Source organism: Saccostrea echinata, unplaced genomic scaffold (assembly GCF_033153115.1).
Source record: "Saccostrea echinata isolate AGI-Se365-2 ecotype Australia unplaced genomic scaffold, CSIRO_AGI_Sech_v1 ptg000045l, whole genome shotgun sequence".
Lineage (NCBI taxonomy): Eukaryota > Metazoa > Mollusca > Bivalvia > Ostreida > Ostreidae > Saccostrea > Saccostrea echinata.
In genome coordinates this window covers 5,512,490-5,538,528 of record NW_026889794.1, presented here as the reverse complement: position 1 = coordinate 5,538,528, position 26,039 = coordinate 5,512,490, and the positions used below count along the sequence as shown (strand labels likewise).

Sequence of the window (26,039 nt, the reverse complement as noted above, 5' to 3'; positions counted from 1 at the left end):
TTACTTAATACATTTATACAGTTTGTTAACATGATTGGGGGGGGGTTCAAACTTGCCAAACTCATAATCCAGTAGGCGTGATTTCAATAGTGTCTTCTTTCCAAAGCCAATATCTAGTGAGAAATCACATGGGTCCAACTTGAACCAGAATGGGATGTTCTTTGTTATTTTGGTGTCTCCTAGAGGTATTTTGAAGGTCAGTTGTAGACAACAGTCAATTCCCCAACAATTAGGAGGCTGTTCACAAGTAACCATCTGCCGGAGTCCTACTGGCAAGTTCTTACGGGCATTAAATGCTACTGGGCAGGCTAGCCAAGAGGAAAAAAATGTGATGAAAGCAATGCAAAAGTAAACATGTTGTGAAGAAATAAGATCTTTAGTAATAACTAATCTTGATTTGAATTATTCTAACCTTCAGGTGTAGATGGAATTTTAGGACACTCTCCAGAGGTGAATACTTCCTATATAACAGAAAAGATTTTACTTTTTTTTTTACACTTCAATTTCAGCAAGAAGAACTGCAGAAATTACCTTACTGGGATATTAAATTTTTTTTAAACTGCAAAAGTATTTCCCTTCTAAACCAAACCCATCAAAGTATTTTTACAAGGCATGTCTTTCTTTTCAGTACATATGTATTTCTAAAAACAGGTGTGAAATAATGTACATTTGTGTATTCTCATAACTGCAGAGCAGTTGTATAATTTTCAATTTCTTCTTACATCAAGGTCATATTTCTTAAGGATCAATTCAAAAGCCTCCTCAGTCATTTTACCACCAATTTTCTCAAGCAGGCCAGCAATAGATCCACCTCCTAAAAACAATGACATTCAATGAACATTCAATAATTTTATTCTGTACAGATTTAAAATAACAACTACTTTTTAAATTGTAATTTATGACAGCCTACTTTTAACAAAAATATAATATTTCCCTTCTGCTATATCTTCTTACAAAAAGCATTAAAAATGGTAAATGTGAGAGATCAAGTTTCCTGTTTTTGTATAATTTACTACAAAGAGGAATATTTAAGCAATCTTAATTGTTACCTGGAAGAACAGAATCTCCACACAAGGGAATTGGAATTTTCATGTCCTCCACTAAGTAGCCATTGACAAAACAGTCAGTTGGTGGAGTCAAACAAATTACAAGTCCAAATTTTAGGATGAACACACCTTGATCAACATCTCTGCCAATATTGTATCTAATTTTCAAAAAAAAAAATCATTTCAGTTTTATAGAGATGAAAAGTAACAAAATACAAAAACATGTCATCTAACCAGATCTCTGATCAGACTGTACCTCTACTACTGGTTTGAGCTTAACTAGTCTTAGAGAAAACTTGTACTTTTTTAACAACAATTTAAGATTTACAGTAACCAAGGAGTCTGAAAATCACTAACTAAAGTGACATATTGAATAATTTACTTATCATTCAAAAAACGTACTTGATTTTAACATTTGAAGATATTTCTGCTATTTCATCAGAGCCTATGAAAGAAAAGTAAAAATTAAGTCTCAATGTCATTTCAAGTATAATTAATAATAAAAGTTTGTCACTCAGTTTCACTGTTGCATTTACAAAATCACGTGACAGTATGATCTGATGTTCCGGATCACCACACTGTGGTTTTCTGAATCCATATCACCCCTCTCTGAAACTGATGACGTAGTACACAGATAGATGACGTTTTTATTCTCGCGCATCAAATAGTTCCTTGACAAAATGCTTTGTTTAATGGACAAAAGTTATGTAATTGATCCAAAAAATTTCCTTTTATTATATTTTGCTAGTTGTAAAGGGGTATATTATACATATATATTATTATAACAGTAACTTGATCCAAAGAGCCGTATCACGTCTCATTGACAGGCACGGATCATCAGATCAAACTTGACGCTTCGCATCTCGTTTGATCTGATGATCTGCGCCTGTCAACTTGACATGATACGGCTCTTCGTATCAAGTTAGTAATAATAATATATATGTATTTGTGAAACATACATATGGCACCCAAAACAGTGACCATGCAACTTCTATTTGATCTTCAATATTGAGGAATAATCTTGATCTTTAATAGGCATAATACTTTGACCTTGATCTTAAAACTGACCAAATATAAAGTCTCCATATGTAAGGTAATCATTTATAACTTTGAATTAACTGGTCTAGTGCACATGGGATTTTTGCATTCCGGTGTTATAACTTTGCAGTTCAAATGGAATCACAAAAAATTGCAAACAAAAATTAAATTGCCACATTAATTTTGAAGGATCAAATCACAAAACTTTTTATCCACACTATCAGTATGGTATTTTAGCTGGCATTTGTATTTTTTCCCAATATACTATGAAGCCTCCATCTTCACAAACACAACTGAAAAACTTAATCCAAAAGACAGGTTACAAGGAATTTTTCATCAATAGCTCTGTATCACACTGTACGGCATACTTACTACTGCATTATTATTTAAAACATTTTATTTTAAATCAATGCTTCTACACAGCTCACCCCAGGTATAACTTAGGAGCACCTTGGTCCAATTATATTTCTCAAATCCTACATGAAGAACAAAACTACATGGGTTTAATTGTATGAAAGCTGAGAGGGTTTTCGTAAATTCCTGGCCAAGTAAAGAAACTGAAATGTCTGCCCACATATCAATTCTCATGCAGTCCTGATGAAGAGCATAATATAGGAACTTGGAAAAAGTGCTAGGTATTCTTGGTAATGTATAGTTAAAATCTTTCACAGCACAACCTGAAAAAATGAAATAATGACATCTACATTTTCTGACAAATTTGCATTAAAGCACAGCAAAACATTACCGTTGTGTGTGTGTGTGTATGAGAGGGAGGGTGTGTGTGTGTGTGCAAAAAGTCCAAATTATGTCAAATGGAACTATCTTTGATTTGTGAATCTAGATACATGGTAACCAGCACAAGTCCAGTTCAACTGATTGCTTGGCTTTTAGCTCACCTGAACCAAAGGCTCAAGTGAGCTTTTCTGATCAAAATTTGTCCGTGGTCTGTTGTTGTCCTTGTTGTCATCATTAACTTTTCACAATTTTATCTTTTTCTCCAAAACCACATGGTCAATTTCAACCAAACTAGGTACAGAGCATCCTTGGGTGAAGGGGAATCAAGTTTGTTCGAATAAAGGGCCATGATCTCTTTCAAAGGGAGATAATGAAGAATTCGCGAAAATTTAATGGCATCTTTTAAAAATCTTCTCAATAACTACTGAACCAGAAAAGAAGAAACTTAAATGAAAGCTTCATTATCTAGACAAGTGTAGATTCAAATTTATTAAATTGTTGACCCCGGGCTAGGTCAGGGTCACATTAGGCAACCAAAGTTTTTACAAAGAAATATGTGGGGAAAAAAACTTATTCTCAAGAACAGCAAGCCCATGAAAAGTTATATTTTTATGGAAGCATCCTCCTGTAGTACAGATTCAAGTTTATTCAAATCATGACCCCGGAGGGTAGGGTGGGGCCACAATAGACAATCAAAGTTTTACATTGAAATATATAGGGAAAAATCTTTAAAAAGCTTCTTCTCAAGATCAGAAAAGCCATGATTATTCATATTTAGTATACAGAAAATCCTCAGGTAGTGTAGATTTAATTTTGTCCTGGGGCTTGGGCGGGTCACAATAGGGAATCAAAGTTTTGCATACCCGGTATGAATATATAGGAGAAAAAAATCTTCTTAAGAACAGCAAAACCATGATGATTAGTCATATTTATATGACAACACCTAAGGTAGTGTTAATTCAAATTTGTTCAGATCATAACCCCCCAGGGGTAAGGTGGGGCCACAACAGAAGATCAAACTTTTACACAAAATATATAGGAAAAAATCTCAAAAATCTTCTAAGGCCATGATTGATCATGAAATATTAGAGCACCTTTGGTTAGTGTAGAATAAATTTTTTCTTTCAAATCACAAACCCCCTGGGGTGACTTATATTTTAAAACTTTTTCTCAAGCCGAGGTCCTCAGATGAGCAATGTGGCCCAAGGACCTCTTGTTACCTGTTTTAAAGGGAAAGCCATGCTGTTTAGTAATTTTGATTGTGAAAATATCCAGCTTCCCTTCAATTTTTTTTCTTTAACTACAATGCATTTTGTAAAAGTATCTTTCATCAGTGTTGATTTCCGGATCATTCTTCTAAGAAATGATCGAGGTAAAATAAAACTTCAGCAATAATTACTGTTTTAAAGCTATATATGGTGTATCTGAGCTAAAAAATAAAAATACGAGATTGAGTGTAGATGAACAAGATATTTGTTATTTACGTTCAAATTAAAATTTTCACCGATTTTGAACTTGAATAACCTCACATTTCTATAGTTAAATTGACTTAAAACTGTGTCTGATATTTAAATGCAAAGTTGGTAAATAAATTGGTTATTGTTTTAAATTTCTAATATCTATGAAACATGATTGATTTAAATTGTGTAATTTACAGGAAAATCCATCTTTATATAAAGTAATAAAACAAATAGAAAGATCTTTTTAATTTTAGTTAGTCAAAACTTATCAAAAATATGCCATATATGACTTTAAAATTAATGGGTACATACTTTGGTTTAACTTTTTTACTTAAAATTCTCTAACAAACAGACATGCATATATTGTTCCTTGAGACAAGTTAAAGATAATATATTTAATCTGTTTATTCATATCTGATTCAATATTTTTACTTAGATCATCCTCCAACAGTCTTCTATTCTGGTAATCTCTTGATCCTGTTACTGGTAGCGACCTTGATTTCAGTTCCAAGAGTAACCGTCCAATAGTCATTTTCTCAGGTCTTGGTGATGGATTATCTTCTTTTAACATATCCTGTGACAAAAGATCATAAATTAATTGCATGTTTAATCACTTTACAAAAACCAGAGGTTCCAGTCATCTTATTCTTGCTTTCAGTAGGTATTTTTTAATGTTTATAGTCTCAATTTCTCCAAAGAAAGGCTGAAATCATGAAACTTTTTTGAAACCCATATATACTGAGGCCTTTTCTTCAGATATTTATCCTGACGTTATGGCTTACAAGATTCCATTTTCTAATTAAGAGAATTAGGACCAAATGGTTTCTTTAATCTACTTTTGAAAGTTATGAATTGAAATACTTTAAGAAATTTTTCTTCAAAAGACATAGGAAACTTAAAATTTCATTAATTCATAATGACTTGTGGAATTAAGGGGGGGGGGGGCATAATGTGTGATATCCACCACCAAAAAACCTCTTCTTCATTTTTTGTCTACAATAAATGTGTGATGTATTTAGAAATATTATTGAAAGATTTAACTAACTCATACCTTGGCTATTTTCAGAAGCTTCAAAAACTCAGCTGAGAGCTCAGAGGCAACTTTTTTGATGACATTTTTCCCTTGTTCTTTTATTTTGCTGAATATAGCTTCCGTGCTGAATAACTTCTTCAAATCAACTGTAATAAAATCAAAATGATAAAAGCTTATTTTTTTCACACAAAATATACATAATACCTATAATACAGGAATTGGAAATACACATCACAAAACCCTATGCTACGAAAACATTGAGTAATACTAATTTGAGAAATAATTTGCAAAAAATCTAAAGAGGTGCATGTGCATAACTTTACTGATTTTATTTCATAAAATAATTTCACTAAATTTTCTGAAACTTAAAATCTGCACTAGGATGACAACACAAACCAAGTCTTCAACAAGACTGTAGCTCTACTGGTTTGCTGTTATTATAAATACAAGACTTGCAACTGGACTCAAAACACTTTTTTGTTCAGTATTATATTTAAACGAGAGGCCCAGCGGCCACATCACTCACCTGAGCACTCTGGCTAGGAAAAAGCAGAAATCAGTTCAGTCTTGAAAAGTTTTAATATAAAAGTGGTTCGGGGGGGGGGGGGGGGGGGGGGATTTGAACTTGAATCTATACTTCAAAGGGATGCTTTTGAATTAATATGACAAATAATGGCTATGCTGTTCTTAAGAAGACAATTTTTATTGATATATCATTTGTATTCCTTTGTATAACTGTGATCCCCTGTTATGGCCCCTCTATTCTCCTGGGGGGGGGGGGGGGTTCATGATTTGAACAAAATTTGAATCTACATTACCTGAGGATGCTTCCATTTAAATATGACTAATTATGGCTTTGCTGTTCTTCATCAGATTTTAAAAGGCTTGCTTTTTCCTATGTATTCCTATGTAAAACTTTGATCGCCCAGTGTTGCCCCACCCTACCCCCGGGGGGTCATGATTTAAACAAACTTGAATCTACACTACCTGAGGATCACCCATACAAAAAACAATCATGGCTTTGCTGTTCTTGAGAAGAAGATTTTTACAAATTTTTCCTATATATTTTATGTAAAACTTTGATCGGCCATTGTGGCCCCACCTTACCCACGGGGGTCATGATTGGAACAAACTTTTACCTACACTATTTGAGGATGCTTCCGTGTAAATATGACCAATCATGGCTTTGTTGTTCTTGAGAAGAAGATTTTTAAAGATTTTTCCTATGTATTCTTATTTAAAACTTTGATCGCCCATTGTGGCCCTTATAAATATAACCAATCATGACTTTGCTGTTCTTGAGAAGAAGATTTCTAAAGAATTTTCCTATATATTCCTATGTAAAATTTTGATCGTCCACTGTGGCCCCACATTATACCCTGGGTCATGATTTGAACAAACTTGTATCTACACTACCTGAGGATGCTTCCATATAAATATGAAAAATCATGGCTTTGCTGTTCTTGAGAAGAATATTTTTAAAGAATTTTCCTGTATATTCCTATGTAAAACTTTGATCGCCCATTGTGGCCCCACCCTACCCCCGGGGTCATGATTTGAACAAACTTGAATCTACACTACCTGAGGATGCTTCCATATAAATATGAAAAATCATGGCTTTGCTGTTCTTGAGAAGAAGATTTTTAAAGAATTTTCCTGTATATTCCTATGTAAAACTTTGATCGCCCACTGTGGCCCCACCCTACCCCTGGGGTCATGATTTGAACAAACTTGAATCTACACTACCTGAGGATGCTTCCATATAAATATGACCAATCATGGCTTTGCTGTTCTTGAGAAGAAGATTTTTAAAGAATTTTCCTGTATATTCCTATGTAAAACTTTGATCCTCCATTGTGGCCCCACCCTATCCCCGGGGTCATGATTTGAACAAACTTGAATCTACACTACCTGAGGATGCTTCCATATAAATATGACCAATCATGGCTTTGCTGTTCTTGAGAAGAAGATTTTTAAAGAATTTTCCTGTATATTCCTATGTAAAACTTTGATCCTCCATTGTGGCCCCACCCTATCCCCGGGTCATGATTTGAACAAACTTGAATCTACACTACCTGAGGATGCTTCCATATAAATATGACCAATCATGGCTTTGCTGTTCTTGAGAAGAAGATTTTTAAAGAATTTTCCTGTATATTCCTATGTAAAACTTTGATCGCCCATTGTGGCCCCATCCTACCCCCCGGGGTCATGATTTGAACAAACTTGAATCTACACTACCTGAGGATGCTTCCATATAAATATGACCAATCATGGCTTTGCTGTTCTTGAGAAGAAGATTTTTAAAAAATTTTCCTTCATATTCCTATGTAAAACTTTGATCGCCCATTGTGGCCCCACCCTACCCCCGGGGTCATGATTTGAACAAACTTGAATCTACACTACCTGAGGATGCTTCCATATAAATATGACCAATCATGGCTTTGCTGTTCTTGAGAAGAAGATTTTTAAAGAGTTTTCCTATATATTCCTATGTAAAACTTTGATCGCCCATTGTGGCCCCACCCTACCCCCAGGGGTCATGATTTGAACAAATTTGAATCTACACTACCTGAGGATGCTTCCATATAAGTTTCATATTTTCAAGCACAGTGGTTCTAGAGAAGAAGATTTTTAAATGATGCCATTAATTTTTCATGAATTCATGATTTATCTCCCCTTGGAAGAAGGTGTGGCCAATCATTTGAACAAACTTGAATCCCCTTCACCCAAGGATACTTTGTGGCAAGTTTGGTTGAAATTGGCCCAGTGGTTCTTGAGAAGAAGCTGAAAATGTGAAGAAAAGTTTATGACGACAACGACAGACAACAGACAAATTTTGATCAGAAAAGCTCACTTGAGCCTGCGGCTCAGGTGAGCTAAAAATGTGTCTCCTGATGTTTTCTACACTTCCACAAAGTTTTACTGAAATCAAACCAAAACTGTAAGAGTAACAACGTGAAAGAATTTTACAAAATTTTCTAATGCTGATAACCATGTCAACATCCTTCATTAAAATCAATGACCAATACACAGAACAACTTGGTGTAGAGAACTTAACATGAAGTGGTATAAAGTTTTACTGAGAACAGAGGAAATATGAGGAGGAAAGGCATTCTGAAAGAGTTTCACAGAAACTTATTTTAAGAAACCACATCAAAATCAAAAATCAATATAAATAATTCACAGGAACGTATCTGGTGTAGACTAACTAGCTGAATGCCATATTTCATTAAAATATCTAAGATTAAAACTTTACAAGAGTAGTTAGCATTTAATAATGTCAAGATCAAAGGTAAAGTCTAACTGTGATTGCAGTTTTTCAATCATCTCAATGTTCTAATCTTTCTATGTGCACTCATAGAGCAGTATTTATGAGAGTTCATTTACAAGCTGGTCTTCTGTGCACCGTGAGGATGACATGTAGATTAGCTTTGTGTTTTAATCTACCTGTACTTTACCTTTAGGCCAAATAAATGTTCCATCTACCAGGCAGGTTGGTATAGAAAGTATGGCATTTTCTATTAAGTTTACAAACACTACACAGTTTTCTGGATTATCAAAGCTACAGAATCCAGCTCCAAAAGTTACCAGAATGGCATTTTCTCCTTTAAATATACTGTATCTAAAACAGAGCCACATCATATAATCAATCATAATCAAAAAGGACTTAGGCCATAAAAAATCAATTAATAGTTTCTTAGGCCAAAAATTTTAAAATTCAATGTGGCAGGCACATTTTTTTTTTGAAGCAGGTGCTATACCTTTTTTCATGTCAGTCACTCAACAAAATGATGATATCAATTGAGTCTTACTTTTTTGGTTCTTTTACATTAATTAAAATAAGTATTCATCTTTAAATAATGTTATTCCAAACAAAGTGAATTCATAAAATACCGTATTAACAAGAAATGTATTGTTTATCTAATACAAGAGGCCCATGATTTTTATATTTTTATACCTGAGGATGAATCCATATCAATATGACTAATTGTGGCTTTGTTGTTCTTGAGAAGAAGATTTTTCAAGATTTTTTCTATATATTTCTATGTAAAACTTGATCCCCCCTTGTGGCCCCACCCTACCCCTTGGGGTCATGATTTGTATAAACTTTAATCTACACTACCTGAGGATGATTCCACATCAATATGACTAATTGTGGATTCCTAATAACCTCTGTAAAATTTTGATCCCCCAATGTGGCCCCACCCTAACCCCGGGAGTCATAATTTGAACAAACTTGAATCTACACTACCTGAGGATGATTCCATATCAACATGACTGATCGTGGCTTAGTTGTTCTCGAGGAGAAGATTTTTAAAGATTTGTTACTATATATTCCTATGTAAAACTTTGATCCCCCATTGTGGCCCTACCCTATCCCAGGGGGTCATGATTTGAAAAAATCTTGAATCTACACTATAAAATGAAGGTCTCAAATAAGTTTCAACTTTTACAGCCCAGTGGTTCTTGAGAAGAAGATTTTTTAAAGATACCACCAAATTTTCACTAATTCTTAATTATCTCCTCTAGAAAGAGGGCTTGGCCCTTCATTTGAACAAGTTTGAATCCTCTTTACCCAAGGATGCTTTGTAGCAAGTTTGGTTGAAATTGGCCCAGTGGTTCTGGAGAAGAAGTCGAAAATGTGAAAAGTTTACAGATGGACAGACAGGTGATGGACAAAATGTGATCAGAAAAGCTCATTTGAGCCTTCGGCTCAGGTGAGCTAAAAAACGTCTATCTATTAGCATTATGAGAAGGGGAATAACTCAATTTTTTTTCAACTTGGAAAAATGGAAAATTGAGTTATTTCCCTTTTCAATATGTCAATAAAAGTGATCAATGCGGCAGTGTTTGACCTGATGCAGTGGTGCCCGAGAAACTATGGATTAATTTTTTTGGCCTTAGTGCAGTAACAAAAATTTTTCTTTCTTTCAAAATTCTGAAGCACTTGAGTTTCCAATTTAACCCTTTTAAGGTGGCTTAGTCTCAATTAGGTTTCTTTTTATCCAAGTAAGAAAATAACATGTCTCTTAATTAAATCTAATGAACCTTTAAAAATGTACCTTAAAACCAACTCAATCCCTCCTAGAATGTCTAGTTTTATATTAGTTCTTATTTCATCTTCAAAGCCTGAAAAGTAAAAATTGAAATATGTGTGTATATAAAGAGCTAAATTTTAACACAATAGGCCCATGGGCCACATCCCTCACCTGAGCACATTGGCTAGGCAAAAGCACAAATCAATTCAGTATTGAAAAGATTACTGGGGGGGGGGGGGGGGGTGAATTTTAAACTACCTGATGATGCTTCAATGTCAGTATAACAAATGGCTTAAATTTGATCCCCCATTATGGCCCCTCCCTATCCCAGGGGTCATCATTTGAACAAACTTGAATCTACACTACCTGAGGATGCTTCCATATCAATATGACTAAACATAGCTTTTCTGTTCTTGAGAAGAAATATTTTTTCTGTATGTTCTTATGTAAAACTTTCGATCCCCCATTGGGCCCAAACCTACCCCCTGGGGTCATGATTTGAACAAACTTGTATCTACACTACCTGAGGATGCTTCCATATAAATATGACCAATCATGGCTTTGCTGTTCTTGAGAAGAAGACTTTTAAAGGTTTTTTCCTATATATTTCTATGTAAAACTTTATTCCTCCATTGTGGCCCCACCCTACCCCCAGGGGTCATGATTTGAACAAACTTGAACCTACACTACCTGAGGATGCTTCCATATAAATATGACCAATCATGGCTTTGCTGTTCTTGAGAAGAAGATTTTTAAAGAGTTTTCCTATATACTTCTATGTAAAACTTTGATCCTCCATTGTGGCCCCGCCCTACCCCCAGGGGTCATGATTTGAACAAACTTGAACCTACACTTCCTGAGGATGCTTCCATATAAATATGACTCATCATGGCTTTGCTGTTCTTGAGAAGAAGATTTTTAAAGGTTTTTTCCTATATATTTCTAGGTAAAACTTTGATCCTCCATTGTGGCCCCGCCCTACCCCCAGGGGTCATGATTTGGACAAATTTGAATCTACACTTCCTAAGGATGCTTCCACATGTGTTTCATCTTTCCTGGCCCTGTGGTTCTTGAGAAGAGGATTTTTAAAAGATGCTATTAATTTTTCACTAATTCTTTATTATCTCCCCTTGAAAGAGGGCGTGGTCCTTCATTTGAACAAACTTGAATCCCCTTCACCTAAGGATACTTTGTGGCAAGTTTGGTTGAAATTAGCCCAGTGGTTCTTGAGAAGAAGTCTAAAATGTTAAAAGTTTACAGACAGACAGACGGACGCCGGACAAAAAGTGATCAGAAAAGCTCACTTGAGCCTTCGGCTCAGGTGAGCTAAAAAGGCTCATCTACCACATATCATTAACCTCAGCTACATTCCTCTAAGGCCAAAATAAAATTATTGTTTGTTTGGAATTGCCTCCTGCCTCGTTGAAAAGAGCCCTCCTTAAAAAATGTTACTGGCAAATAAGAGGAATGTTTTTAATTTATTTAATCAATTCTTAGGCTGTTATCACATGTACTTCCCAAACACTTAATTAGCATCAGATCTAAGCAAAAACTGAGTTCTTGGTTGATGGAAGTTACCTAGCTTTTACAAAAAGTCAGAAAATACCTGGTAATGTGTTCACTGCTCATTGAGATTTTTATTAACAGTTTTAATTTAACTTCAATTTTGAAAAAAAAAAATGCCCCCCCCCCCCCCCCCCGGGGTCTTAAACCCCCAGGGGACAATTCCAAACAAACGTATTTCTAAGGATGGCCTAAATAGAAAACCACTAAATGTTTAACCTTCATCATGTCCTAAGGTCAAACTTATTTTGAATTTGTGAATCAAAATTCATTGCATTCAAAATTCATTGCATTACATTTCTTCAAGAATATATAATATTTAGGGATGTCAATTTTGTCCATAATTCATATTCGAATATTCAATGAAAGTATTCAAATATATTCGAATATTCAATAAAATATATAAATTCTGGTTTATTTTAAATATGCATATCCTACTCTCATGAAAAGTTTATAGTAGGTTAATCTTATAAGATAATCTTATATTGGAAGGAAAAATGTATGAAGACTTTTGTAGTTATACAATAAGGAATTCCAATTGATATTTGTCAAAGTTTGAAATAAATAATTGATTTAAATGTAGAAAAAGTATAATTTTAGCAAATGATACATGTGTATTTATAGTAGTTCCAACTAAGAAAAAAGTCGTCTTACCAAAGGCAAGATAGTCGTTTACTGTTCAGATTTCAATACGTGTAATTAATTGCAATTATCAGCCTAACAAGAGATATGATTATAATCTTTGATACAATGTTTTTAAAATATAAACGAAGATTTCCATAAACAATTTTCCTACGTAATTAACTAACTTTCCGATAATAAATATAAAATTCATGTTTATGTACAACCCCAGATAATCATGTAATTTATACTGAAATTGAGCCCTTTACAATATTAATTACAGACTAATTCTATCGGACATTCATCCAATGATCAATAAAATTTGTTTTGATAAGTATAACTCTTCACATCTTTAAGACATTCTAAGAAGGTTTTAATTTTGTTGTCCTCGATTCTAGATCCGATCGTATTTAACTATTAAAAAGTATGAAAGTACCTTTTGTATTATACATAAAGCATTATTGTATAATTTTTAACACCTTATTCAAAACAAAATAATTTAGTAGATCTATTAGATAAGAAAGTATAGATCGACATTGATTGCTAGTAAATTAAACAGGAAGAATTTCAGCACTGTCCTAATTAAAAAAATTATATATCACAGTACTTCTTTTTATGAACTCTGAAAAACACCGAATATTCGAATCTTAAATTCATATTCGAATATCAACTCATTGAATGAATATTCGAATGTTCGAATATTCATTGACATCCCTAATAATATTCCACATCTCCCCTACATTTTTTCTATTGTGGCCTTACTGAAGTGTAGTTTTTAATTAACATTAATCATTACAACTTGAATATCAATCGATTTAGTTGTTGTCTCATTTTCTTGAAAAAAAAAATTATAAAAAGACTTTTTTTCATGTAATAATATATAATTATACACAATTGTAAGATACCTTCATATTTTAAATCCGAAGGAAATTCAATGACATGTCTGTATGTGTCAACCCCCATGGCAAACAACATAGGTTTGGAACAAGGATCAAAGTGTGCCCACACTTTGAAAACTTTTAGAAAAATGGCAAACTTTATATTGACACAACATTCCAGTCCTAAGCACTTGCTGTCAAAGGTGCAGTAGACATTGCTTTTTGGCATGCTGAAGGTCATCAAAGGGCATTCTATCAAAATGAATGCAACACAATTTTTTTATGAACATCAAGAGAGTGGTTCTGTGCATCTTTATTGACACAAATATACTGCTCTAAATAGTGTGTTTGAACATATACCTTTATCAAACTGCATCAATCTTTCAATCAGCTGTTCTCTGGATCCCTTTGTGTCTTTACCCCTCTCTGTCAGTTCATTTACAAGCTGGTCTTCTGTCATTTCATAGGGGTTTTTACAAGTGCCATTGCCTATAATATTCTGTAAAATAAATCAAAATTTAAAATGCAAATTAATAGACATGAATGATTCCAAGAAATTAACATGAATGATTCCAAGAAATACAAATGCATTCAAAAAAAATATAGATCGATTTTTTAAAATTATTTATAAAGTGAATATGTAACCACCAGGACTAACCTGGTTGTAGATTTATCTTACATAAAGATACTGAAGTTTACCTGTATAATATATATAAACACAGACCTTTATTCCCACCATAACTTTAGCCATAGCAGCTTTACTCTCAGTCATTCCTAATTTGTCCAGAAACTCCACAATGGTTCCAAATTTCAATCGTCTTATACTGAACTTCTCAAGAAATTTATCTGCAGTTTTCAAAAGTTTTGAAAAAAGACCTACAAAAAGATTCTGTTGTGAAATTCAATGCATCCTACTCCCATTAACTGCAAGTGATAACAGTTACACATCAAATTTCTAACTAAGTCAAAGAGAACAAGTCTGTGAGCCAATGATCACTAGCAATACCCCAGCTCTGATGTGAATATACTCTCTGTGAATATACACAAAATTCAGTTAAAGAAATATTGTACTTTCTCTGATTCTTTTTTTTTTTTTCATTTATGGTTCATCTTTTTTATCATCATTAAAGTTTATTAAAAAAGTCAATGTCCACGGTTACAAAACATAATATCCAAACAGAGCTCCAGATAAGGTGCGTATTTGCAGAAATATGCATTGAAAATTAAAACAGGGCGTACAATTACGCATTAGGAATCATAAATATGCATTACGCTACGAAAGTACTGCGTATGACGGATTGGATGTTAACTAATTATGTGAATTGAAGTCAGCTCAGTGTTTGAATTTTTATCAAAAGGAAATTTTGATTAAGCGTATTTGGAATAACCTCGGCCGATATAGAGTTCGAGAGAAAGATTTGAATTTTAAATACTTGTACTTTGTCTAAAAATATCACAGATTTCCACTGTTCATATAACATCCAAATTTTCGTTCTTGACGCGTACAGGTCGATATTGTCAAAATTGGGCAAAAACATGCATGGTGTATAATTTATTCTTTATCACTGTTTATTAAACAGTTCTTGTTTATTTAGCTTTTTCTGTAGCAATCATATCATCTAAAGTCAGCCGACAACTTTTATTAATGGTATGAAAATAATATTGCTTTTTTGCCTTTCACATGCTCCTGTGCTATAAATAGCGCCACTCGAACTTTTAATGCAAATGGGAGTAACTCTAAAACTTTTACCTCGATGCCAACAATTTATATTGCAAAACCGAAATGTATATTTTTGATTTAAAAAACAAACAAACAAACAAAATGGAAAACAACGGGGCTGGATATTTTGCTACGATTTTGCTACGATCGATATAGGCCTAATCTTAAATGAAATTCAGTGTGCCCCTGGTAACTTTGCCTATCGTATGGTCTTTCTGGTAAAAAAAAAAAAAAAAACCGAAATGTTTCTCAGTTATAGCAAAAAGCTGACAATTTTTAAAATTTCATTAACCTTATCAGGGACCTACATACTAGTTATATAGTATATAGGTCCCTGACCTAATTGATAAATGCAGAAACTGTCCTTTTTTTTTCTTTTTTTCTTTTTTTTTTTTTACATTCCTCTTTCAAAAACACTTATTTCGATAACAAGCTAAAAATCTTGTTGAAAACGTAATACGGCGGTTACTCGAACATTCTCGCCGCCATTTCTGATCACTGTCCAACATTAGATGTTAAAAGAGAAATAGATTAACAAAATACTCTTTGATTATTTTGCTGAAAAGCAAAATCTGCATTGATTTGAAAATCAGGGAGTAGATACACTTTGAGGTAAAAAATTATCTGGAGCTCTGTCCAAAGCAAAGCAGGGATAAACAGGAAGTTGACATTGGATTCATATACAAATGAATCCCACCATATGGCATGCCAAAAGAAAGAGTGTGCTGAAATTTCAAGCATCTGCAAAGAGTAGTTGCTGAGAAAACTGCGATGAAAATTTGCTATGGACAGACAGACACATAAGGGTAAAACACTATACCCCTCTTTCCTTCAGAGTGGGGGTATAAAAACAGTACACCATATGGAAAATGCATGAATCTTGGAATAAACTGTGGTTTGAAACCATAACTGTACAATTTCAATTTCATGTTGACAAATAAATATTTATTCCTTAAACTGCATGAAGAATTATCACTCAGATGTGTAGATCTTACTTAAGTAAAGAAGGAAAAAAGTAGGAGACAGTTAATCACAGCGTACCTCAAAAACAGGTGTAACATAACATTATGCCTATTACATTTTTTTAAAATACATTACTGACTAAGAGCCATGAATGATAAATTAAAACACATGGCTTAATACTAACTGGTTATCAATTGCAACCACAAGATATCCACAACTGTGTCAAAATTATTATTATCTTTAACTTTCTCTTTATTTTATTGACTTTAAACTCAACAAACATTATGGAAATTTAAATATTTGCTGTTGAAACATCTTGCCTTTTTCCTTGGCCTTTGTTGGAGCAGGTGTGGTTGGAGCAGGTGTAGTGGTAGTAGTAGTGGTTGTGGTTACCCATGTGCTGGTTGCCATCACTGCACTGCATTTATCATCATCACTATCAAAATCATCTAGAGAGTTTTGTTTCTTCACTTTGCTATAGGCACTGTCTGGATCACCTTTTACCAAAAAAAAAAAAAATCCAAATAAGATATGAATGAGAATGACTTTCATTTTAGAATAATACTTTTAGTATTAAAAAAATACCAATTTGGAAAGTGAGTTAACTTTTTAAACGATTGAAAAATGCTTAAAAATCAATATATTATTATAATAAATATTAAATATTATTATTATTATTAGGAATTCAAGAATAATACTGACCCAGAAAAAACATTTTAAAAATATCTGCCTGGTGTACAAAAAGAGCATTGGAAGTACATATACAACACTGAATCAAAGTACTAAAAGCACTCAAAGTCAGGCTTCAATGTTGACTCTGTTTTTTTTTTTTTTTTTATAATATTTTATACAATAAATTACTAGTTAATCAGAAGTTATTCCAAAAAACTATTCATCAGTAATATACAGGTATTCACCAGCTCAAAGTGATACCACTGCTATTTAAATAATAACCCATCCAGTCATCTTATGGACCATTGGTTAGGTGAGCTTTTATTCCTCAAAATACACAGCATAGAACACTCTGAATGAAGATATCGCCAATGACTATAGCTTTGCAATACATTGCTAGATTGGTCTAGCTGTAGGAACAGATCCAATCAAACCTCTTAGAAAATATCCCAATTAAGTTCTGATAGCATGATTGGCCAAGGGTTTGTGAACACAATGAAAAACAACAGACAATGGCACCTAAATTTTTTATGAATATTTTACTAAAATTTTTACACTGCCAATCCTAGTGGGCTTGATCTGATCATCTTGCTTCAGGATCTTGAAACATCCTTACATATAAGAAACCTTTACATCAATTATGGACTTCTGCAATATGTACGTAATATTATTTTAAGTACAATGTACAACTGTTAAGCTTGATGCTGTTAAATTGAATTTGATAATGAAAGTGGCACATTTTTGGGCTATGAATTACAGAAAATATGTAATATAAACCACAAAAATTTTCAGCTGACAATCGCCTATGGGAGTAATATTGATCTAATCCATATATACTAAGTTCAGCTTGATATGTTCCTCTAGTCAGAATTAATCTTCATAAATGTGAACTTCCAAAGTGTCTCCATTATAAAGTTGAAATGGGTGGCCAGACAGAAAGCAAGATTCCCCACTTGTCTGTGAGGACAAAACAAATGTAATCAAATGTTACAAAGTTCACTCTATAAATTTTATGGCAAAGTATCATTATAACAAAATGAATATTCAATAAGATATAATATTAGTAAGGTTTGTTATCATAAGAATGTTTTTAGTTACAAATCCAAAAAATATATTATGACTACTAGTACGCACCCCAAAATGCATCATCCACACAAATTTGATCTAGATTGGATTAAATGAATGAATCTGCTCTAAAGAGATAAACCTGGTCACTCATCCATACAATACAGAATAGATACAGCTTCAAAACCATGAATAGTAGGAATCATTACTGCATCTATTACATCTACAAGTTTGGTCCAAGTATGACTTACAGTTACTTGGGAATGGTTGGGGTACAATATAACCTATCTCAACATCTTTAAGACATTATCTAATAAAGTGCCTGCCACAGCATGATACGCCCGTCAAATATTGTTCAATTATCACAAACAGTTTAGGGTGCAAGAAAATCAAGTCAACCTTGATTCAAAGATTTCCATGATTTTTCCATTCCTTATAATATTTGTTGTTTATACATCTCCTGTACTGTAGGCATTAATTATAACAAATATTACATCATAGATTTCTCAACTGGTTGTGTGTCAGAGCTTGATAAATGGCCATCTGCAACCCCCCCCCCCCCCCTCATCTTTCACATTTGTTTGATATTTTCAAAAAATTAACCATTCACGGTAGCTCAGTCGGTAGAGCGCTCGCTTCGTGATCGGGAGGTCGTGAGTTCGAATCTCGGCCGCGACTGACCTAAGTCGATAAAAAATGGGTAGCAACTGTTCCTTCGCCATGCGCTCGGCACTTTGAAGTGAAAGTTGCGGGTCCTTCGGATGAGACCTTAAAAACCGAGGCCCCGTGTCACGGCAGGCGTTGGCACGATAAAGATCCCTCACTGCTCAATGGCCCTGAGTGCCGAGTAAAGGTCAAAATTTGAAGCCCTTCACCGGTATATGGTGACGTCTCTATATGAGTGAAAAATTCTCGAATGGGACGTAAAACAACATACATTCAAACAATCAATCAATCAAAAAATTAAATAAAAAATATCATATTAAACAATATCAAATTAGTCTTAACAATTTAATCTATACCAAATTAATTTTGAAAATAAAAGACTGGCCATTAAATGACATATGCTATAAACTGACAAGCAGTTCTTCTGTCTAATTCCCAAAGGATATAGATAAGAGCTGCTTGATCAGAGCTGCTCTAACAGAAATGATTTAGACAGTTAGCCTTCCTACATTGAACTCATTAATTAATTATAATCTTTAACTGGATGCATGTCCATTCATTACTCCAAAGGGATGAATGGATCTGAATTATCTGCTTTGTAGTCTGTACTGCAGTAAAAATGCATATTTATGTCATTCTGTTGAAAACACAGATTTTTTTAATTTGTTACAAAGATTTATAATAAGAAACAAAAACTTGTGTAATCTTGATTCAACATTTTTAATAAGGTTACTGCATGACTCTTAGATTTGTAGGGACTATCTATCATAAAACATTTTAAAAAAAATACTTGATGATTTTTTTGCGATTTAATGTCAAACTGGTTTTAAGCTGCAGTGCATATGGACAAATGGACATGCTGATTCCAATATCCCCCCCCCCCCCTGTATAATTAGTTTTAATTATATTATACAGTATCAAATTAGTTTATTTTACAATATCAAATTAGTTTTAATTACTTTTCACCAAATTCGTTTTAAAAGTTAGGCTGGCCATCAAAATCTATTTAATCAAACAGGGCTGATTCTTTTGCCCAATTCCCAAGAGATATAGATAACACCTGCTTGATCAGAGATGCTCTAGCAGTTAGATCCTCACACTAAAACTCATTAATTTCTCTCTAATTTGACATGGAATTTTCTGTTATCAGAATTCTCCTTGACAAGTGCTTGATAATTACACCCATGGGAGAGGTGGAATTTGTCTTATAACATTACATTTGTTATAGATTGCTGTAAAGTATATAATGAAAAAAATAAGTATTTTCTTGATTTAACACTTTTTAATAAGGATATTGCAACATTCTTACATTTTTTGGGATTGTGTAATTCAATAGTATAGAGACACAGTTTTTTAAAAAATTTCACTTAAATTAAAGGTCATAGTGACCTTGAAATAGGTCGCGACACACCTTCTACCTAAGATGCATAAATTGGCCAAGTTTGATGATTCTAAGTCTAATAGTTTTCTAGTTATGAGCCGGACAGGATTTTTCCATATTTGGCCATAGCATCTTAATTAAAGGTCAGAGCGACCTACTTTTAATGTGCGACACACCTTCTACCCAAGATGTATCAGCTGACAAAGTTTGATAATTCTAGGCCTAATAGTATTAGAGTTATGAGCCGGACGTGAAAAAGCTAACAGACGGACGGACATGAACGCCATAACATAATACGTCCCGTCTTAAGACGGGCGTATAAAACCAGAAGTCTCTGATGAGACTGTAGCTCTACTGATTGTACTTATAAAGGAAAATAAAAGTAGCACTTGGACTTGAAACTTTGCAACAGCAATAAATAGAATAATGATCCTTGGTTTAGTCTTTTTTTGTGGCAAGATTTATTGCAATCAGAATAACACTGTAGGAGGAATAGCCTTTTAAAATTATTTTACAGAAATTTCGATTTAAGTAACCATGGGAACATCATTCAACAAAATCAAAAAGCAATAATGACAATTATGTATCTCAGTGTAGTCTACCTGTATGCCAAGTTATACACAAATCAGACAAAACATGTAGGAGGAGTAGCATTTTGAAACCAAAACTGGTACAGAAATTATGTATATTAGTATAGTCTACTTGTGTGTCAAGTTACACTAAAATCAGACCAAAACTATAGGAAAAGTAGCATTTTGAAAGTATTTCAAGGAAATTTCTATATTTAGTAACCATGGCAACACCGTTCATCAAAATCAAAAACAGATACACAGAATTATGTATCTTAGTGTATTCTACTTGTGTGCTAAGTTCTATTGAAAAGCGATCAAAATGTAGGAGGAGTAGTGTTTTGAATGTATTTCTCAGAAATTTCTATTTTTAGTAACCATGGCAACACCATTCATTGAAATCAAAAACCGATAAACAGAATTATGTATCTTAGTATAGTCCACTTGTGTGCCAAGTTATAATGAAATCAGAACAAAACTGTAGGAGGAGTAGCGTTTTGAAAGTTCTTCACAGAAATTTCTATTTTAGTAACCATGGCAACACTGTTCATTGAAATCAAAAACCGATACACAGAATTATGTATCTTAGTATAGTCTATTTGTGTGCCAAGTTATACTGATATCAGACCAAAACTGTAGGAGGAGTAGCATTTTGAAAGAATTTCACAGAAATTTCTATTTTTAGTAACCATGGCAACACCGTTCATTGAAATCAAAAACCAATATACAGAATTATGTATCTTAGTGTATTCTACTTGTGTGCCAAGTTATATTGAAATCAGACCAAAATTGTAGGAGGAGTAGCGTTTTGAAAAATTGTTTACAGACGGACAGACAGCTAAACAGACAGACGGACGGACGATGGACACCTTACTATCGTATAAGCTCTTCTGGTCTCTGACCAGTAGAGCTAACAAGTACCTTTAATGTCTTTTGTGTCATCAGGATCCGCACCAGAATCTGAGAAATCTTCAATTGGATCTGCTTCTTCTATATTAGTTATCTCTGGATCATTGTTTTGCAAGTCTTCTCCACCTAAACCAACTATCACACCAGCAGCTAAAGCTTCATCCTTAAGAAAAGAATAACAATAAATATTTATAAAAAATATTTGAAAGGAAATTTTTTGGATATAGTACTTGGCTCAAATTAAGATTACAAATTTTTTAGTATTAATTTTTGCCATATGCCAATTTCATTTTAAATGAACCGTCATGCAGGGCCCCATATGTACTAACATCAATAACATGACAGATATTTTGACAATTTTGTTTTGATTGGATGCCCCTTAAATTTGTAACATGTCTTCAATTATTACCTTTATCCTTTACATGGATTCATATCAAGATATTTGGTTAAAAAAACTCAAGTGATCACATAAGGTAAAAGTGTTGATATTAATAAACTAAAAGTTATGCACATCCCAACAGTGTGTTTGACTTTTTAACACTGAATTTTGATCAAAAACCCTTTCATTATTTCCAAAGTTATTTCTGATAAGTTCATTATAGGTTTAAAACTACAGAGAATGAAAATCACTTTGCTTTATGAATGAATACAACTGAAAAGTGAAATAGTACTCTAAATCTTGTGTCTGCAGCTATTGTTAAGAAATATCTAACTTTGACCTTTAGACCCTAAAATAAGAGGGCATGTTCCTCTCATCAGCACTGTAGCCAATATGAAACTAAAAATCAATAGGTAGGCTACATATTAGGTCTTCTTTAGATACTACATGTACTATGGATGCATGCATGCATGAACATACACATACAAACACATAGACAGTAACTATATTCCCTGCAACTTTTTGGCTCAAAGATAAAATTTTTCTTATATTTTTTGGTGAACAAATTCATTGATGAAATGAAACAGCTTTACCTTGAATACAAGTTTGTAATCATCACAAATTTGTTTCCACTGAGGTACTGTTGGAAATATAGAATCGAGATATTTTGTAGGATCAATGTAACTTCCACCATCCTTCTTGAAGGCCATATGAATGTGGTTATCGCACACCGTCTTTTTCACTCTTCCAATAGGCTGTCCTGCGGCAACCTACACATTAATGTAATATTTTTTATACATAGAAGTCATGTGAAATGATTTTTTGTCTTAAATCTTAAAGCTGAACACAATTTGTAAAAGGAAGAGATTTATCCTTGTCGGCCATATTTCTAATATTTCTTGAACCAAGGCCTATATGCCTCAGATTTTTTCAGGGTTTGAAGTATTTCGCTTTGCAGATCTCACCCTTGACATATTTTACATCACCAAGGTCACGATGCCACGATAAATCACCAAATGTATGCAAATGCACCACATCAGGAGAAAAAGTAACATCAATTACAAAGGTCAATGCATTACAAGCACAAATGCACTTAAAAAATGAAATTAAATGTAAATGTAAACACTTAGTCAATATAAATTAAAAAAAAACATCTGCCATGAGTTCCAGGTAACAAAAAGCAATCAGGTATAACTAATGCGAGAGGTATACGATGTACATGCAGGGAAATTTTTGACCCCCCCCCCATTATTTTCGCCCCTTTCGCCCTTAGACACAAGTGGGTAAATTTCAGACGAGGCGAATTCCAAGAAAAAAGTATAATTTCTTAATCAAAACTGTGACTGGGCGAAACTAAAACTGGGTAAAATTGTTTGCAAGTCTGAAAGGGCTAACATGGGGTGAAAATAACCCTGTATACAATATATATATACCCTAGCTAGTGCTGATATTGGAGATAGGAAAATTAATATGGCGTATGGCTAATTACGAGTCCTGTTCAACTTTTAGACCCCCTCCTCAACAAACGATCCAAATAGATGGAAGGCAATGTGTACAAGGAAAAAATACATCAGCCTTGGAGTTTGAGCTAAATAGACTTTAATGTTCATAGCTAACTTTAGACCAGGAGAGTATACTGACAGGGACTTTAATACATGTGTAATAGCTGCTCAACACTAAATGTTTGTGAGCTGGAAATCTTACTTACTGATCTTCTCTCCTTAAATTCTATGGTGGAGTTTGGTTGTATATTGCTGATGAATATATTGACTTCCTTCAAAGAACCATCCATTCCAGTGATATTCACCGTGCTTGAATCATTTGAATCCAGAGTGATATATCCAGTAAAAGGTGACACAATCTGCGACAATAGAACAGTAGAATGATTTTTTACAATATGGAATGAAACTTCTTATTTGTGAATTCTAATGGAGTAGCTCCAAAAAAATTTAATTACTTTACATTTAAACTTCATCATCTTGACATCAGATAAGCCACGACCAGGATTTTTCCACAGAGAAAAAAAAGTTTTTAGATTTTTCATACTGTAATAGCAGAAATATTTGTTGGGGATTAAATTTCATTTATTTCGTTGTTAACAATTATCAACGACATTAAAACCCATACAGAATTGTTATATGATTATATATTGTATAGGGTTACTTTCGAGATAATGAAATTTAATTGCCAGGAAATGCTAGGAATAGATAAAAAATCAACAAAATTTTATCCCCACAAAAATTTGTGCTTCTACAGTATGTAATATACTGTGATATGTTGTAAATCAGTTGGAGTTTAAAATTAAAACAAATTATCAGTTCTGAAAACAATATAATATGTTTACCTGTTCTGAATATACATGTACATATGCAATTATCCATAATACACTACAACAGAGCCATTTATCAATTATTGTAACACTGACATCCAATAGTGCTAAGGATTCTTGCAATCATGGTCAATGATACCATAAACATTGAGCTAGCTAGTGTACAGAAAAATCATTGGGTTTAAGAAAGTTTAAAAAAAAAATAGTACAAAATCCACTGAAAAGTTGTTTATAGGTATTTTTACTCATGTAACAAAATATTTTTTAAAGTTATAATTGAAAAACACATTTCCTCTAATATTTTTAAAATTCTGTCCCTATATCTTTTACTAAAATTCAACAAGATACCCATGGTCCACAATGCTCACCAAAGTCACTTTGGCCCTACTGTTCTTCATAAAACAATTTTTTACAAGATTTTTTCCCCCTTTCTTATTTTCCATGAAAAATGCTAACCCAATAGTGTGGTCCTAAATGTATCTAGCCCTGGGGCCATGACTTAACAAAAGTTCAGTCCATACAAAATGGGGATGCTTCAATATCAATATGACTAAAAACGTGACCTTGATGTCCTGCAGAAGAAAAATTCTTAAAGATTTATTATCCTGATTCTAGCCTCTTCCTAACCTATCCCCTTGGTTTCGCCCTGCCCCGGTGACACTTTCTAGCCTTGTAACCTTTGACAGGAAGATGTTTTCATGTGCAATATTATCAAAACTGTTATTTGGATTCTTCTACAACTTGATTCTGGCCCTAGGGTTATGGTTTGAAGAAACTTGAAACTTTATATTAAATCTTCCATTTATAATTTAATAATGGTCCATAATTCTAAGGAAGATTTTTCAATGCCACCATATATTATTTCTAAATTTTATTAATATCTCTCCTTCTCCATTTGCTGACTTCGAGTCCTCCATACCAACCCAACCTTGCCCCCTCCCCCCCCCCCCCCCCCACCCCCTTTTTGCTTCGAGACAAGTTGCTTGAAAATGTCCTTGTGGTTCTGCAGCAGATATTGAAAGTGCTTTAAAGTTTATGAATGACACAATTTGAGATTTTCCCATACTCAACCCCCCCCCCCTTTACTAAAGGGCATCTCTCTTTGTAGGTCAAATAATTTACCATGTATACTTCACAGAATGCAAAAAGTATTTAAGGCACATCACCTGCTCTCCTACTGTTGCCAAGAGATCCATTCCTGTGTGCTTGTATATCTTGTGCCCTTCTCCTAAACTTGATGGATAAAGCCCACTTCCACTGCAACCAGCACCTTTCAGTCGACGATTTTTTGGGAAAGACTTGTGAACTTTGGGACCAAAAATTGAATCAATTATTCCTCTAGCTGTGTCATATCTAAAAAAATCATAGTGCTCTCTTCATTCTTATGGCAATATTAGACAAACTGTGACATTAATTTATATTGTTTCCATTTATAACAACATGAGGATATTTGTTGAACAAGAGGCCCAAGGGGCTTAATGGTCACCTGAGTATAACACTGTAAAGGATCCATAGTGGTATAAAATACAAAAAAATAAACTGAGAGATGAAGATATGTTCCACAAAAGCAAACGAAAATCGGATGATCAGGGATCAACAAAATAGTCAGTCTAGTACTCACTAAGAGTGCTTATACACTCCCATCTCTCACTATTCCTTCTCACAATAGCCTCTCTTGGTCTTTGAAAAACATTTAATAGTTGTACGCCAACATGTTGGTGAATCAATAAATTGAATTGAATTGAATTAATGTACAAAGATAGGTATTTTTTTCTCATTTTATTTATCTATTATTTACAAGTCTATCTGATCATTGAAAACCATGAAAGTATTTTTTGTATTACAGATTTAAAAATTTTGTATACAAATTCTTTTACTCAACTGACATATCAATTACATTATTTACCCTGATTTCGTGATTAATTTTGTGATTGAAAGAGGCACCTTTGCTCATCATAATCATGCACTTA

The 26,039-nt window shown here is 33.5% G+C and overlaps 1 protein-coding gene across 1 annotated transcript in view; it reads right to left on the bottom strand.

Annotated features, from left to right (window-relative positions):
• LOC133201665 (uncharacterized) overlaps positions 1-26,039 on the bottom strand; it is a 276,554-nt gene that overhangs the window by 196,106 nt on the left and 54,409 nt on the right. The window contains 18 exon segments of the mRNA XM_061337452.1: positions 57-308; positions 413-461; positions 723-814; positions 1,050-1,204; positions 1,449-1,491; positions 2,513-2,761; positions 4,712-4,853; positions 5,331-5,458; positions 8,774-8,937; positions 10,379-10,445; positions 13,444-13,668; positions 13,777-13,915; positions 14,141-14,305; positions 16,445-16,596; positions 21,374-21,524; positions 22,334-22,510; positions 23,449-23,601; positions 25,236-25,422. Of these exon segments, the coding sequence (XP_061193436.1) occupies positions 57-308; positions 413-461; positions 723-814; positions 1,050-1,204; positions 1,449-1,491; positions 2,513-2,761; positions 4,712-4,853; positions 5,331-5,458; positions 8,774-8,937; positions 10,379-10,445; positions 13,444-13,668; positions 13,777-13,915; positions 14,141-14,305; positions 16,445-16,596; positions 21,374-21,524; positions 22,334-22,510; positions 23,449-23,601; positions 25,236-25,422 (2,690 nt within the window).